Raw genomic sequence first — 16,777 nt, forward strand, 5'->3', positions numbered from 1 at the left:
CATTCAAACTTTATCACCTAGAAAACTTTTTAATTTGTATGTAGGATAACAATAAGATTGCAAAAGAAATGAAAAATAGCACAATACTACTTTGAGTTTTAACAATAAAAGACGATTAAATGAAAAACTAAAAGAGTGTCTTTGAAAATAAAAGGAAATGTTTGGAAATAAAATAAATATAACGGAAAAAAGGATTTGATGAGGAGACTAGAGGGGTGCCAATAGTCCAACTTTTAAAATAAAGTTTTATCAATTATTGTTCCCTTTTTCTGCAATTATTATTCCCCACAGATATTTCTCCAACATTTTATTTCATATATTTACTCCTACTACACTCTAACAAAGGACGCCTTTTGGACTACATCAGTTTCTAGATGCATTTTATTAATAAATTAAATAAAGGCACCATCCCTTGTTCAATTTCTCTAAATAACCACTTTCTGTCAGCTCTCTTAAAATTTATTAAGGAATCTATGTTGAAGACCATTTCATCCTTAGTATTGTGTAAATGTATAAAAACACATTTTACACTTTGAAATTTAAAATGACCTTCTTTTAGCACAAAATTTTAAAACAAATGCCTCTAACTAAGCGACAAATTTTAAAATACATGATAAATACTATATCAGTCATATAAAAGGTGAATCATACTATGATATATGTGCATTTATTTTGAAAACCCATCACGTAAATAATGCTTATATTGAATCTAAGTAAGTGCATATCATACATGACACAACCCGGCCCAGCCTCTCTTACGGATTCGAGGTGAATCATGTGATCTTATATCTAAAGCTTATGAAATAAATTTAATTCATGAATGCATAACACCGCCTTTGTTATAAACATATAATCACATATGTGACTCATTCAAAAGTATATTCAAAACTTGCACATTTTACACCTTACTATACATACATACACTTTAGATATATACATATAAATATAAACATAAACATGCTCAAAATATAAGTTATGCAGTAATGCGTGTCGTGGCCCAACCTCAATTGATTAGAAACTAAATTGCACAAAATCCTATGAAAATCTTAAAGAAATGGGGGTAAATAGGAAAATAGTATACTTGTGGGTAAATGAATGGATATAATTATATAAATTAGCGCTCTAGTGCCCGTACATAATTGTATGACATAACTTCGCACTGAACGCATTACACAAGCAAACATGAAATCATATATTTATACATGATAAAATTGCACTAAATAATATCTAGGAGAAATAACTCTCAATACTCGCTGGAATCATCATTGCACAAGTAAAGTAGGGGAAACACCTCTCAATACGCAGCGGAATTAACTACATCACAAGGGCCTTGTAATCTAACTCTCAATACACATACATAGAGCCTATGGTGAAGGGTACACATATGGTATCTGGCAATCACATCTCATTATTCAATCAAGCATATAATATGAGTACATATAATCATGACATGATACTAAATCATACTATCAAGCATAAATACTTTGTAGAATACATATAAGTAATAATAGTAATCCACTCACAAAACATTTTTCACTCCAGGGCTTGTTGGAGCTCTTATAGATTCCTTAATTCTTGGATTTCTCCTAAAATATAGGGTGCAAAAATTAACTGTTAGAACTGATATAAAATTTTTTACATATGACATAAACTAAATCATAATTGTTCAAATTTCTTAAATACATTACTTACTGATTTACTGGATATAGATATAACTATCCAACTCTCTTTCCTATAATTTTTCCTCTCAATTCCACTTTTCAAATTTATTTTTCACTCTCGGTTTTTCTTGTCTTTATTTTTCCTTCTTCATCTTTTATTCTTCTGTTCTTTTCCTCTTCTTTCTTCATCTTTTCTTCTTTTGTTCTTTTCCTCTTCTCTTTTCCTTTTGTTTTCTTCCCTTCTCACCTTTTCCTTTCTTTTTCTTTTCTCTTTGAATTGCTTTGTTTTAGTTTGATTCTTGAAAATGGTGACAGTTGCTTCAATTCTTTACTTTATATATATCCATTGCCTCCAATCATGCATGACAAGCACATAGAATGCATGTGCTTTGCTTTAAGCCGACAGTTTGCTAATTAGCCACATGTGCTCCCTTTTGGTTTGCATGTGCGTCACAATATATGCATTAATTAGTTGTATTATTTTTAATGTATTATTAAATTTCTTTTAATGAAGGACGTAGTTAACAATTTTAACCAGTTAAACATGTTGTTTGACATATAATACAGTTTATGGTCAAACAACTCATAAGTAGTTGAAATTAAATTATTTTTTAATCTCAATTTTCCTTTTCTCTCAATTTTAAAATATTTTATAAGATTTTCAAACATAAGATACAATGGTATAGAATTGAAGCCTAATCCAACATAGAAAGAATAAATAAAATTAATTTTCACCACTACTCAAGAGACTTGAAAGGACATTAAGGTAGCGTTTATTTTTTTTATTTAAAATATGAATAGGTTAGAATTTGATTAAAAGCTGAATGGCTTTGAATATAAATGTTTCAATAACATGTTTTTTTTAATATCTAAAAATTAAGTGACATCTTGTTTGTTTTTATAATAAAAAAAATATTAAATGTAGTTATTTAACATTTATGTCCTTATAAGTCAAAACAAATAAAAGGGATTAGGTTTCGTAGTTTATGAAATAACTATATTGAATTGAAATATTTTTAGGATATAGTATTTATTTTCCATTCAAACATTTTTTCATTTCGGCAAAGGTCACAAAAATTTACTTTTTTAATTCAAATGTAAATATCTAAAAATCAGACATATGTTACAAAAAAAAAAAATAACTAATTTTTTTTTAAAAAAAGTTAAACTTTATATGTTTAAAATAAACGCTAAGGAACATGAATAAGAGCTATGAAAACAAAAAAAAAGAATAATTTTGAAACTAAATACAATTAATTGAGAGATGAGAATCGATAAGATAAATTCATAGATAAAAATTAAAATATCAACCCTACTTATTGCTGGCAGTTATGAGCATTAAAGAACAGAAGCCGTGTCTTGATAAGTATGGTGTTCGTGCGGAATTCTCAATTTTAATATATATATATATATATATTTTAAAAAAAAGTTAGACTTCGTATGTTTAAAATCAACGCTAAGGAACATGAATAAGAGCTCTTTAACAAAACAAAAAAGAATAATTTTGAAACTGAATACAATTAATTGAGAGATGAGGACCGATAAGATAAATTCAGAGATAAAAAGTAACATATCACCCTACTCTCACACTGATTTGTATTATATCTATTACGCCTCTTTCAGTCTTGTACATGAATTTATTAATATATAATTCGAGATAGGTGATAAAAGATATGAAATCTTAAAAGAAAAAACTTGCAGGGGTCACAACTTATGCCAACCACCACATATCCATTCGATGGAGCCGTACCCTAATAATTAAAATTTGGAAGTACGATGAAAATTAGAAATGGGTATTTAATAAGTTGGAGATTATGTTAAGATTTATGGAGCCAAGAGTGCCGGTTAAATAATCCTGTGAGAATTGACAAAATCTTATATTAGATTAGATGGATGGGTGGATGTACAAATAACTTGATTTGCATATCTCACCGAGATTGTCTATTTCAATTTGAGATTTAAAGAAAAATAAACCTTAAAAATTGTAACAAAAAATGGGGAAAATCGTACCACACATGGATTGCATGGGTCTAATGATCAAGGGGGCATCCAATGAATGGGAGCCTAGGTTTTGAGATAAATTGGTGGTGGTGGTGGTGGTGGTGGTGGTCCTTGCGCGTGAGATGAGTTAATTTATTAAATGGATTATTATTTTCTTTTATTTTTCGAAGGGAGAAAAAAAATAATAAAAAGGACATCTAGAGGTTGTGAGCCGTGGGTTGAAAAGTATGGTGTTCATGTGGAATTTTCAGCTAGAAGTCTACAAAGCAGTTGAATTAATCAATCATCGTGGAGTGCACGGTGCTTGGACAGTGAGATGAAATTGAAAAATTATCACGGAACTTGAAGGAAGGTTCATGGCATCGATTTATTCTACAGAGTCGCTCACATTTGGTTCAATAATTGTTTTCATCCGAATCAAAATATCTCTCTAATCAATTCAACTGTTTCTGTTGATTATGGCTTCTTCTTATCGAAACAACAAGAAGTATGATGTTTTTGTTAGTTTCAGAGGAGAGGACACCCGGGACAACTTTACTAGCCATCTCTATTCTGCTCTGAGTCGACAAAATATCCAGACTTTCATTGATGACCAACTTAACAGAGGAGATGAAATTTCGGAGTCACTTGTGAATGCAATTGAAGCATCAGCCATTTCAGTTATCGTCTTCTCTGAATCATACGCTTCTTCTAGATGGTGTCTCGATGAACTTGTAAGGATCCTCGAGTGCAAGAAATATTATGCACAAATTGTGATTCCGGTTTTCTATCGGGTTGATCCATCAGACGTGAGAAACCAAACTGGGAGTTTTGGGGATTCATTTTCGAAGCTCGAAGAAAGATCAAAGGAGAATACTGAGAAGCTGCGGAGTTGGAGGACTGTTTTGAAGGAAGCAGCCAGTTTGTCTGGCTTTCATTATCTTAACATCAGGTGAAAAGTTGCCTTTAATTTCTCATACTAATATTTAACAATAAATAAAATTCACGCAGCACTCTTAGTTAAATTTCCGGATGCTAAACTACAATTTTAAAATTTTTTAAGCATCAGATTCTAGACTTCCACACTTTTGTGCTCCCATAATTATAAAATAATTTTGACAGAGTTAATAATAAAAGCTCGAGAATTTTACAATATACATCTAACAAAATTAGTGGTGGTCTGTCATTTTTTTAAGCAATTGCAACCTCACTCATATACCACCATTAGGAAAAAAAAGGAAATTATCCTTGCACCACCTTCCTTTTATCTATTGTACATCCAACCACTACAAAATTCTAACATATTCTTTGCACCACCTTTTTTTAAAAAAAAAATTTGAATCAATAAGCCACTTTTGCACTAACACCATGAAATAATTTAAATGAAATGATAATTTTTCCCTTAAATAAATTAAAAGACCATTTTTATTTTATAAAAACTATGAAAATAAAAATTATAATTATAAAAATACCCCTAAATTTAATTAAAAATAAATCCCAAAATTACAATTTTTATTTTTTAATAAAAATTATTTTAGTAAAAAATTATAATTATAAAAATAATTACAAAATTTTGGGATTTAATAAAAATCCCCTAAATTATTAAAATTTGAGGATTTATTTTTAATAAATAAATTCAGTTATTTTAATTAAATTTTACAAAATTATAATTTATAATAATAAATTCAGTTATTTTTATTAAAATATTGCAAAATTATAATTTTTTAAAAAATTAGTATTAAAATTTTGTAAAATCTAAATTTAATAAAAATTAGCTGAGCACCTCTATTTGAGATTTATGTCTTATTAAATTTAGGGGTATTTTTTTAATTATAATTTTTTTATTTTTCCAAGCTTTTATAAAATAAAATGATCTTTTAGTTTATTTAGAGGTAAATTTATCATTTTCTTTAAATTATTTAACGGTGTTAGTGCAAAAGTGGTTAATAGATACAAATTTAAAAAAAAAAGGTGAAAAGAATATGTTAGAATTTTATGGTGGTTAGATGAACATAAGACAAAAGAGAAGTAGTATAGTGATAATTTTCCCAAAAACAAAAATACTCACACATATTCCTGTAATTTAAGAGTTATTAATTTACTGGATATTGTAGACTAGTGGTGGTATTTATTAATTTCAATAAGAAAACTGACAATCTCCCTTACTTCATACTTAATGCAAATTCCTCGTATTAATTTGAAGTTACTTTGGCTAATTTTATGTATTTGCTAGGTGTGAGTCGGAACTTACAAATGAAGTTGTTAATCACATTTTGAAGAGATTGGATGAAGTGTTTCAGCCCCGTGATAACAAAAACCAGCTGGTTGGAGTGGAATCAACAGTTGAGGAAATTGAATCCCTATTAGGTGTTGAGTCGAAAGATGTTTACGCTTTAGGGATTTGGGGCATTGGTGGTATAGGCAAAACAGCAATTACTAGAGCTATTTTCGACAAAATCTCGGGTGATTTTGAAGGTTCTTGCTTCCTCGAAAATGTTAGAGATGAGTCACAAAGACTAGGAGGATTAGCTTGCTTACGACAAAAACTTCTTTCAAATTTATTGAAGGATAAAAATGCGATGCCTTATATTGACCTCAATTTTAGAAGGCTCAGCCGCATGAAGGTTTTGATTGTTTTTGATGATGTGATTTGCTTCAGCCAATTAGAATCTTTAATTGGAAGTCTTGATTGGTTGACGCCTGTGAGTCGAATCATAATAACCACCAGAAATAAACAAGTGCTTAGAAATTGGGGGGTGAGGAAAATCTATGAGATGAAGGCATTAGAATATCATCACGCTATTGAGCTTTTTAGTCGACATGCCTTCAAACAAAACCATCCTGATGTTGGTTATGAGAAACTTTCAAGCAAAGTAATGAAATATGCTCAAGGTGTTCCTTTAGCTCTTAAAGTTTTGGGTTGCTTTCTGCATAAAAGGGAAAAAGAAGTCTGGGAAAGTGCAATAGATAAATTGCAAAGAATCCTCCATCCAAGTATTCTTGAGGTATTAAAAATAAGTTATGATAGTTTGGACGATAAGGAGAAAAATATTTTCCTTGATGTTGCTTGTTTCTTTCAGGGTGAGGATGTAGATCTAGTAATGAAATTTTTTAATGCAAGTGGCTTCTACCCAGAAATAGGAATGAGTGTTCTTGTTGATAAATCTCTCATTGCTATTGATTCATACAACAAGATAACAGTGCATGATTTACTACAAGAATTGGGTCGGGAAATTGTTCGACAAGAATCAACTAATCCTGAAAACCGCAGTAGGCTCTGGCATCATGAAGATATCTATGAAGTTCTTACGTATAATACGGTAAGTAGTTTGTTGTGTATTATTATTTTGGAACAATGTAGTGTTTAAAAACTTCATGTGAATATATTTACATACGCTCGCACTCGTGAGTCTTAGAATTAATGGAAGAGTGGCAATGATTAGAAAAAACAATAGTGGTTAGATGACGTAGCAATAAATTATAAATGCGACGACAATTTGCATAACCGTTTGCAAGCATAATTGATATGTAAATTTGTCTATTACACATGCAGAATTTTTATGTTAATTATTACTTGTGTTATTATGTTTCTTAACTGCGTAGCAATAACTATAAACATGAATTATTGAAATTTGATTCGAGTAATGACAGAGAGCCCCACTCCAATCCCACATAAACTCCATGCAAGAATAAATAAAAATTGAATTAATAACTAAGCTACCTCTAATTGTAAATTTGTGACAAAATTGCCCCAAATTGTTTTTCTTGGTGGGGTTGAAGTGCAATTCATTAGTGGAATATACATATCATCTTTCATTTGATTTTAACTTTATTTTTTTATTTATTTTTAGGGGACAGAAAAAATTGAGGGCATCTGTTTGGATATGTCAAAAGTAAAAGAGATCCGTCTAAATCCTAATACTTTCACAAAGATGCCTAAATTGAGATTTTTAAAGTTCTATGGTTCATCAGTCAATGGAGAGAACAAATGTAAGATATCTTATTTGCAAGATCCTAGATTTGCTGAAGTGAAATATCTTCACTGGTATGGATATCCGTTGAAGTCATTGCCTTCAAACCTTAGTGCAGAGAAACTTGTGTTACTTGAAGTGCCTGATAGTGACATTGAACGACTTTGGGATTGTGTGAAGGTATGGATATCTTATTATACATGTGCAATCTTTCAAATTACAACATTAAATTATTATACGCGGTAACGATTTTGTCTTGGCCTCTTTTTTGACCGAGCAGCATTATAGTAAGCTAAACCAGATAATCCATGCTGCCTGCAATAAGCTAATTGCCAAAACTCCAAATCCCACGTTGATGCCAAGTCTGAATAAGCTAGTTATCTTGAATCTAAGAGGTAGCAAAAGCCTGAAAAGTCTTCCAGCTAGAATATTTAATTTGGAATTTCTTATCAAACTTGATCTTTCGGGCTGCTCAAAACTGAAGAGGCTTCCGCAGATCTTATCAGGTAATATAAGCTGGTTACTTTTAAGGGGGACTGCAATTAAAGAACTGCCCTCATCAATTGAGCTTCTACATAGGCTCGGGTACTTGGACCTTTCAGATTGTAAAAGTCTTAAGTGTCTCCCAAGCAGCCTATGTAAGGTGAAATCTCTTGGAGTTCTTGATCTCAGTGGTTGCTCAAATCTTGAGAGATTGCCCGAATGTCTTGGCCAGTTATCCTCGCCAATGTTATTGAATCTAGCGAAAACCAATATTGAGAGAATACCAGAAAGCATTATCCAACTTTTTGTGTTGCGATACCTCCTCTTAAATTATAGTGAGAGGCTTCAATCCTTACCAAAGCCTCCATTCCTTGCACGAGGGTTAGATGCCGATCATTGCCCACTGCAATCATTATTAGGTTTATTCTCTAAGTTCTGAATCTTATAGCAGTGTCTTTTGAGCAGAGCAATAATTTTAAATTGAAAGGTCATTGTACTGCAGGAATTGTTGAAGATGCCCTGAGAATTCAGCATATGGGCCATGTGCTAGCTGTCCGTTGGAAAGAAATACGGGAAAAGGTGTCTTTAACTCTGTTTCCTTACAGTTTATACAATTTTTTTTTTTTGGGTTTAAAGTTATGATTTTTTGGTACAGGGAGATTTTTCCATGGACAAAGGTCATATCGTACTACCTGGGAATGAAATTCCAAAGTGGTTTAAGTTTCAAAGTGTGGGATCTTTTATAACCTGGGAGATGCCGCCAGATTTCTTCAATAATAGCCGAGTACAGGGCATTGTATTTTGTGCTATTTTAGCATTTTCAGACCGTCATGTAGATTGTGGCAGATGGTTTTCATTTTCTTTTGAGCTCAAAGTGAAAACCACCAAAGATTGTGGTCCGCATGACACACGATTATTTCAGAGCAGAGTTAATTATGTAGAATCAGATCACTTACATTTGGGGTACTATCTGTTCTGTGAAGAGGATTTTAATGGTTTTTGGAAATGCAATTGCATTCCTGAGGCTGTCCAATTTAATGTTTGTCCACCTTTGGAGTGCCAGTGCTGCGGGGTGAAAAAATGTGGGATCCATTTACTTCACGCCCGAGATTCTATGAATTCAATGTAAGATCCAAGCAGATGTTTCAACTGTAACGTAGAAGACTGATATTTTCATGAATCTATTTTTATTGTTTTCCTTTTTCTAATGATTATTAATAATAGGAGAAAATGCTAAAATCAGTTCTTGGAACAAAACATTCATGTAATAACTTTGGAGGGATTTGGTGCAAGCAACACAAATTCACACTAGAGCATAGAACATTACCTATAAATAAAAGTAAAAAGACAACCTAAATGAAGGAGCACATGATTATCTATAAATAAAAGTCGCAACATTTTCTATAAATAGAAGTTACGCCATTTCGTGATCCACATATCTTCTTGCACCACTCTTTTTTTTCTTTTTTTATTTTAACCCCTCTTTCCTAAAACGAATTTCTGCATAATACATCTATATTTTATGCATCAAATCCTTAATATATTATTTTTTACAGGAACAATATATTAATTTTTCGTAAGCTTACAACATACAAGGACATTTAGGTTTGCTTTTGTTAGTGCATAATACAGGCAAATATACACAAACACTTCATTATATCATGGAGGCATATTTGCTTAACTTATGTATATCACTCAATTGGAAGAGGGAGTAAATAACGTCTTGAGGAAAACAATATTGTGTCTCGTAGCACTGTTAATTCATACAGTTTACTATTATGATTATTATTCTTTGTACCTATAAAGTTTCATCAATTATTTCTCCAATTTTCCACAATTATTATTCCCCACGAATATATTTCCAATATTTTATTTCACATATTTACTTCTGCTACTAGTGTGATAACAAAAGATACCTTTTTGACCTACATCAGTTTCTAGATCTATTTTATTGAGAAACTAACCGAACGCACCATCCATTATTTAATTTATGGGTCAAATAAGTCATAAGTAGTTGAAATAAAATGTTTGTTTGGTAGATAATATCGATTTTTAAAATAGTTTAAAAGATTTTCAAACATAAGATACAATAATATACAATTGAAGCCTAGTCCAACATAGAAAATCAAATAAAATTAATTTGCATCACTACTCAAGAGACTCAAAGAATACTAAGGTAGCATTTTTTTTTTAATTTAAAATTTGAATAGGCTTGAATTTGGGTGAAGTCTTAACATAAATGTCTGAATAATATGTTTATTTTTTTTAATATCTGAAAATTAAGTGACATCTTATTTTTTTTATAATTTTTTAAAAAATAAACATGATTATTTGACAATTTTGTCCTTATAAGTCAAAATGAATAAATGGATTAAACTTTATAGTTTAAGAAATAACTATATTTAATAGAAATATCTTTAAGATATAGTATTTACTTTCCATTCAATATATGTTTTCATTTTGATAAAAGTCACAAAATTCACTTTTTGTATTCAAATGTAAATATCTAAAACTTAGACATAAGTTCCCCAAAAAACAAATAAATAAATAAACAAGCAACATTAAGGGAAAAAAAAGGTTACGTAGCTTTTGTTTTAAACAAAAATGATAAATAAGATAATTTTCAAAATTAAATACAATTAACTGAGAGACGAGGACTGATACGATAAATTGAGCGATAAAAATTAAAATATCTCCCTGGTCGTTGCACAGAAGCCGTGTGTTGAAAGTATGGTGTTCATGTGGAAATTTCAGCAAAAAGTCCACAAATTAAATTCAGTCATCGTACAGTCCACGGTGCTTGGACAATGAGATGTTGAAAAATTATCACGGAACTTCAAGGGAGGTTCATAGCATCGATTTATTCTACAGAGTCACGCACATTGGATTCAATAATTGTTTTCCTCCCATCAAAATATCTCCCTAATCAATCCAACTGTTTCTGTTAATTATGGCCTCTTCTTCTCGAAACAACAAGAAATATGATGTTTTTGTTAGTTTCAGAGGAGAGGACACCCGTGACAACTTTACGAGCCATCTCTATTCAGCTCTGTCTCGACAAAATATCCAAACTTTCATTGATGACCAGCTCAACAGGGGAGATGAAATTTCAGAGTCTCTTGTGAACGCAATTGAAGCATCAGCCATTTCAGTTATCATTTTCTCTGAATCATACGCTTCTTCCAGATGGTGTCTCGATGAACTTGTAAAGATCCTCGAGTGCAAGAAAGAGTATGCACAGATTCTGATTCCGGTTTTCTATCGGGTTGATCCATCAGACGTGAGAAACCAAACTGGGAGTTTTGGGGATTCATTTTCGAAGCTTGAAGAAAGAGTAAAGGAGAATTCAAAGAAGCTGCAAACTTGGAGGAATGCTTTGAAGGAAGCGGCCACTTTGTCTGGCTTTCCTTCTCAGAGCATCAGGTGAAAAAGTTACTCTTAATTTCGCATACTAATATTCAACACTGTACATAAAATTCACGCAGCACTCTTAGTTAAACTTTCCAGATGCTAAACCACACTTTTAAATTTTTTCAGGCATCAAATTCTAGACTTCTTGAACTTCCCCACTTTTGAACTCCTATAAGAGAATTTTTGCAGAATTAGTAATAAAGTTCCAGAAGTTTACAGTATATTTTAACAAAATTAATGGTGTTTTGTCGTTTTTTAATTAATTTCAATCTCTCACCCATATACCATTAGGGGAAAAAAAATCTCTTCCACATATAACATATTCCAGTAATTAAAGAGTTATTAATTTATAGGGAGATTGTAAATTGCCTTACTCAAATCAATATATACCATCTATGCTGACTATTTTTACAATATTTAATAACTCTCGTGGTACCATCACTTTACAATATTATTCTTATGAAAAAAAATAAGTGGTATATATTAATTTCAATTGCAAAACTAGCAATCTCCCTTATTTCATATTTGATGCAAATCCCTGCTGCTAATTTTATATATTTGGTAGGCCTGAATCGGAACTTATAAACGAAGTTGTCAATCACATTTTAAAGAGACTGCTGGATGAAGTGTTTCGGCCGAGTGATAACAAAAGCCAGCTGGTTGGAGTAGAATCAAGAGTTGAGGAAATTGAATCTCTACTAGGTGTTCAGTCGAAAGATGTTTACGCTTTAGGGATTTGGGGCATTGGTGGTATAGGCAAAACAACAATCGCTAGAGCTACTTTCGACAAAATCTCTAGTGATTTTGAAGGTTCTTGCTTCCTTGAAAATGTTAGAGAAGAGTCACAAAAACCGGGAGGATTAGCTTGCTTGCGACAAAAACTTATTTCAAATTTATTGAAGGATAAAAATGTGAGTCTTGATATTGGTCTCAATTTTAGAAGGCTCAGCTTCATGAAGGTTCTGATTGTTTTTGATGATGTGACTTGCTTCAGCCAATTAGAATCTATAATTAGAAGTCTTGATTGGTTGACGCCTGTGAGTCGAATCATAATAACCACCAGAAATAAACAAGTGCTTAGAAATTGGGGGGTGAGGAAAATATATGAGATTGAGGCATTAGAAAATCATCACGCTCTTGAGCTTTTTAGTCGACATGCCTTCAAACGAAACCATCCTGATGTTGGTTACGAGAAACTTTCAAGCAAGGTAATGAAATATGCTCAAGGTGTTCCTTTAGCTCTTAAAGTTTTGGGGTGCTTTCTATATGAAAGAGAAAAAGAAGTCTCGGAAAGTGCAATAAATAAATTGCAAAGAATCCTCCATCCAAGTATCCTAGAGGTATTAAAAATAAGTTACGATAGTTTGGACAATAAGGAGAAAAATATTTTCCTTGATGTTGCTTGTTTCTTTCAAGGCGAGGATGTAAATCTGGTAATGAAATTCCTTAATGCAAGCGGTTTCTACCCGGAAATAGGAATAAGTGTTCTTGTTGATAAATCTCTCATTGCTATTGGTTCATACAACAAGATAAGAATGCATGATTTACTACAAGAGTTGGGTAGGGAAATTGTTCGACAAGAATCAATTAATCCTGGAAACCGCAGTAGGTTGTGGCATCATGAGGATATCTATGAAGTTCTTACATATAATACGGTAAGCAGTTTGTTGTGGATTATTATTTTGAAATATTCTAGCATTTACAAACTTGATATGAATATATTTATATATGCTCGAACTGATGAGTCTTAGAATTAATAGAAGAGCGACAATGATTAGAAAAAACAATAGCGGTTAGATGACGTAGCAATAAATTATTAATGCCATGACAACTTGCATAATCGTTTGCAAGCATAATTGATATGCCAATTTGTATTTTAAGTATTACTTGTGTTATTATGTTTCTTTGTGCATTTGCAATTAAAAGTATAACTGCCTAGCAATAACTATAAACATGAATTATTGAAATTGGATTTGAGAAATAATGGAGAGTCCACTCCAATCCCACATAAACTCCACTAAAGAATAAATAAAAAGTTGAATTAATAACTAAGCTACCTCTAATTGTGAATTAGTGATAAACTTGCCCCAAAAATTTGACTTGGCGGGGTAAAAAGTTGAATTAATAACTAAGCTACCTCCAATTGTGAATTAGTGATAAACTTGCCCCAAAAATTTGACTTGGTGGGGTTGAAGTGCGATTCATTGGTGGAATACACATATCTTTCATTTGATTTTAACTTTATTGCTTTTTTATTTATTTTTAGGGGACAAAAAATTGAGGGCATCTGTTTGGATATGTCAAAAGTAAAAGAGATCCGTCTAAATCCCAGTACTTTCACAAAGATGCCTAAATTGAGATTTTTAAAGTTCTATAGTTCATCATTCAATGGAGAGAACAAATGTAAGATGTCGTATTTGCAAGACCCTGGATTTGCTGAAGTGAAATATCTTCACTGGCATGGATATCCGTTGAAGTCAATACCTTCAAACCTTAGAGCAGAGAAGCTTGTGTTACTTGAAGTGCCTTATAATGACATTGAACAACTTTGGGATTGTGTGAAGGTATGCATATCTTATCATATAAGTGCAATCTTTCAATAGCACCCTTAAATTATTATACGTGGTAACGATTTTGTCTTGGCCTCTTTTTTGATCGAGCAGCATTATAGTAAGTTAAACCAGATAATCCATACTGCCTGCAATAAGCTAATTGCCAAAACTCCAAATCCTATGTTGATGCCACGTTTGAACAATCTAGTTATCTTGAATCTAAGAAGTGGCAAAAGCCTGAAAAGTCTTCCATCTGGAATATTTAACTTGGAATTTCTTACCAAACTTGATCTTTCGGGTTGCTCAAAACTGAAAAGGCTTCCAGAGATATCATCAGGTAATGTATGCTGGTTATTTTTAAGGGGGACTGCAATCGAAGAACTACCCTCATCAATTGATCGTCTACGTAGGCTTGGATACTTGAACCTTTCAGATTGTAAAAGGCTTAAGAGTCTCCCAAGCAGCCTCTGTAAATTGAAATCTCTCAAAGTTCTTAATCTCTGTGGTTGTTCAAATCTTCAGAGATTGCCCGAATGTCTTGGCCAATTATCCTCGCCAATAATATTGAATCTAGCGAAAACCAATATTGAGAGAATACCAGAAAGCATTATCCAACTTTTTGTGTTGCGATACCTCCTCTTAAGTTATAGTGAGAGGTTTCAATCCTTACCAAAGCCTTTATTCCTTGCACGAGGTTGCCTGGCACTGGAACCATTCTTAGGTTTGTTCTCTAAGTCATGAATCTTATAGGTAGTGTTTTTTTACCGCAACAATAATTTTAAATTGCAAGGTAATTCTATTGCAGGAATCATTGAAGATACCCAGAGAATTCCGCATTCAGACCATATGCTAGCTATCGATTGGCAAAAAATACGAAAAAATGTATGTCTTTAACTCTCTTTACTTACAATTCTACAATTTGTTTTGTTTAAAATTATGATTTTTTGATACAGAGATGTTTTTCCTTGGGCAAAGTTCATATCGTAGTGCCTGGGAATGAAATTCCAAAGTGGTTTATGTTTCAAAGTGTGGGATCTTTTATAACCTTGGAGATGCCACCGGATTTCTTCCATAATAGTAGAGTGCAGGGCATTGCATTTAGTGCTATTTTAGCATTTTCAGACCGTCACGTAGATTGTGGCAGATGGTTTTCATTTTCTGTTGAGCTCAAAGCGAAAACCACCAAAGATTGTTGTCTGCATGACACACAGTTATTTCAAAGCAGAGTTAATTATATAGAATCAGATCACTTACATTTGGGGTACTATGAGTTCTATGAAGAGGATTTTAGTAGTTTTTGGAAATGCAATTGCATTCCTGAGGTAGCCCAATTTAATGTTTTTCCATCTTTGGAGTGTGAGTGCTGCGGGGTGAAAAAATGTGGAATCCATTTAATTCGATTCCTAAATTCTACGAATTCAATAGAAGATCCAAGTGCATGTTTCAACTATGATGAAGAAGACTGAGATTTTCATGAATGTATTTTTATTTCTTTCCTTTTGCTAATCACTATTAATAATAAGAGAAGATGTCAAAATTAGTTCTTGGAACATAGCATTCATGTAATAACTTTCGAGGGATCTGGTGCATGTAACACACATTCACACTAGAGTATTGAACTTTACCTTATTATATGAAGAGTATAACGTATTAAAAGCACATGATGTGTATTGTAAAATTAAAATTATTGGCCTTCTTTCCTGCATTGCGCACACAACAATCTAGAATAGATCTATTTAATTAGGAGAGCACGTGACTTATAAACCAGTAAAACAAATCACTCGCTAGCGATGTGGGACATTATAAGACATGCAGCAAGTTCTTATTGGGGGAGCAATGTTGGAGGCCCATATAAGGCCTGACAAGATGACGCAACGTTTTGCTAGATTTTGCTCTAACTTGCGTTCTCACGAAGAGAAGAGGCATAACAAATTCTGAATTAGAATTTGAAATAAGAAAACTCAAATTTTGATTGAAGATAGATTGGCTTTTGCAATGGATTTAGTACATATTTATAGTACTCGTATTCAATTATACCTACTCAACAGACATACTACTGCAATCCACTAAACAAAAAACACCTACTCTATTCCACTATTTGGGCCCTCATATCTTATGTTGGATCACTTTCTCCCTCTCTTAAAAACAACTCGTCCTCGAGTTAGTCAAAGCATTCATTCTGGACTATGATACTTGTACAAATCTTGAACATTAAAGTGTTAGGAATGGCATAGTGTTCGGGGAGATCGATGATATAGGCATTATCATTAATCTTTTGAAAGATGCGGAAAGGACCAATTTTCTTCCACTTGAGCTTACTGTATTTTCCTGCGGGAATTCATTGTTTGCGCAGATATACCATGACATAATCACCCACTTCATATGACTTGAACCTTCTATGCTTGTCAGCAATGGCCTTGTATTTTGCAGTAGATTCTTCAAACTTTTTTTTTACCTCTCCATGTACATCGATCACTTTATCGATTAGATGATTAATAATGATGCTCATTCCAGGAAGCTTTGGTAAAGGAACCAAATCTAAAGTGTGCAATGGAGGACAAATATAAACAATTTCAATTGGAGATTTACCACTAGAATGATTAGGCACATTGTTGTAGGCAAATTCAGCTTGTGGCAAAAGATTCTCCCGTTGTCTTGGGATTTTTTTAACCAAACATCGCAAGATATTACCTAGTGTGCGATTGGTGACTTCAATCTG

General features: G+C 32.3%; 2 protein-coding genes across 6 annotated transcripts in view; both read left to right on the forward strand.

Annotated features, from left to right (window-relative positions):
- The window catches only part of LOC112495478 (disease resistance protein RPV1-like), a 79,644-nt gene extending 70,346 nt beyond the window's left edge, over positions 1–9,298 (forward strand). Inside the window, exons 1-7 of one of the 4 annotated variants that reach the window (XM_052436178.1) lie at positions 3,909–4,593; positions 5,875–6,646; positions 6,722–6,961; positions 7,493–7,792; positions 7,893–8,514; positions 8,598–8,674; positions 8,751–9,298. In XM_052436178.1, the coding sequence (XP_052292138.1) occupies positions 4,121–4,593; positions 5,875–6,646; positions 6,722–6,961; positions 7,493–7,792; positions 7,893–8,514; positions 8,598–8,674; positions 8,751–9,224 (2,958 nt within the window). In that variant the 5' untranslated portion in view covers positions 3,909–4,120 and the 3' untranslated portion in view covers positions 9,225–9,298. Of the gene's footprint in view, positions 1–3,907; positions 4,594–5,874; positions 6,962–7,492; positions 7,793–7,892; positions 8,515–8,597; positions 8,675–8,750 lie in introns of those variants that run through there. The other 3 variants (XM_052436177.1, XM_052436179.1, XM_052436176.1) reach the window with 3 other exon arrangements.
- Positions 9,299–10,958: 1,660 nt separating this feature from the next.
- LOC107175100 (disease resistance protein RUN1-like) overlaps positions 10,959–16,777 on the forward strand; it is a 36,992-nt gene continuing 31,173 nt past the window's right edge. Inside the window, exons 1-5 of one of the 2 annotated variants that reach the window (XR_008052747.1) lie at positions 10,959–11,518; positions 12,072–13,161; positions 13,773–14,779; positions 14,864–14,940; positions 15,012–15,699. Coding sequence is in view for 1 of the 2 variants with exons in the window: in XM_052436194.1 (XP_052292154.1) it covers positions 11,046–11,518; positions 12,072–13,161 (1,563 nt within the window). In the remaining variant the exon portion in view is untranslated. Of the gene's footprint in view, positions 11,519–12,071; positions 13,162–13,772; positions 14,780–14,863; positions 14,941–15,011; positions 15,700–16,777 lie in introns of those variants that run through there. The other variant, XM_052436194.1, reaches the window with a different exon arrangement.

The sequence above is a fragment of the Citrus sinensis genome, chromosome 3, assembly GCF_022201045.2.
Source record: "Citrus sinensis cultivar Valencia sweet orange chromosome 3, DVS_A1.0, whole genome shotgun sequence".
NCBI classification, from domain to species: Eukaryota; Viridiplantae; Streptophyta; class Magnoliopsida; order Sapindales; family Rutaceae; genus Citrus; species Citrus sinensis.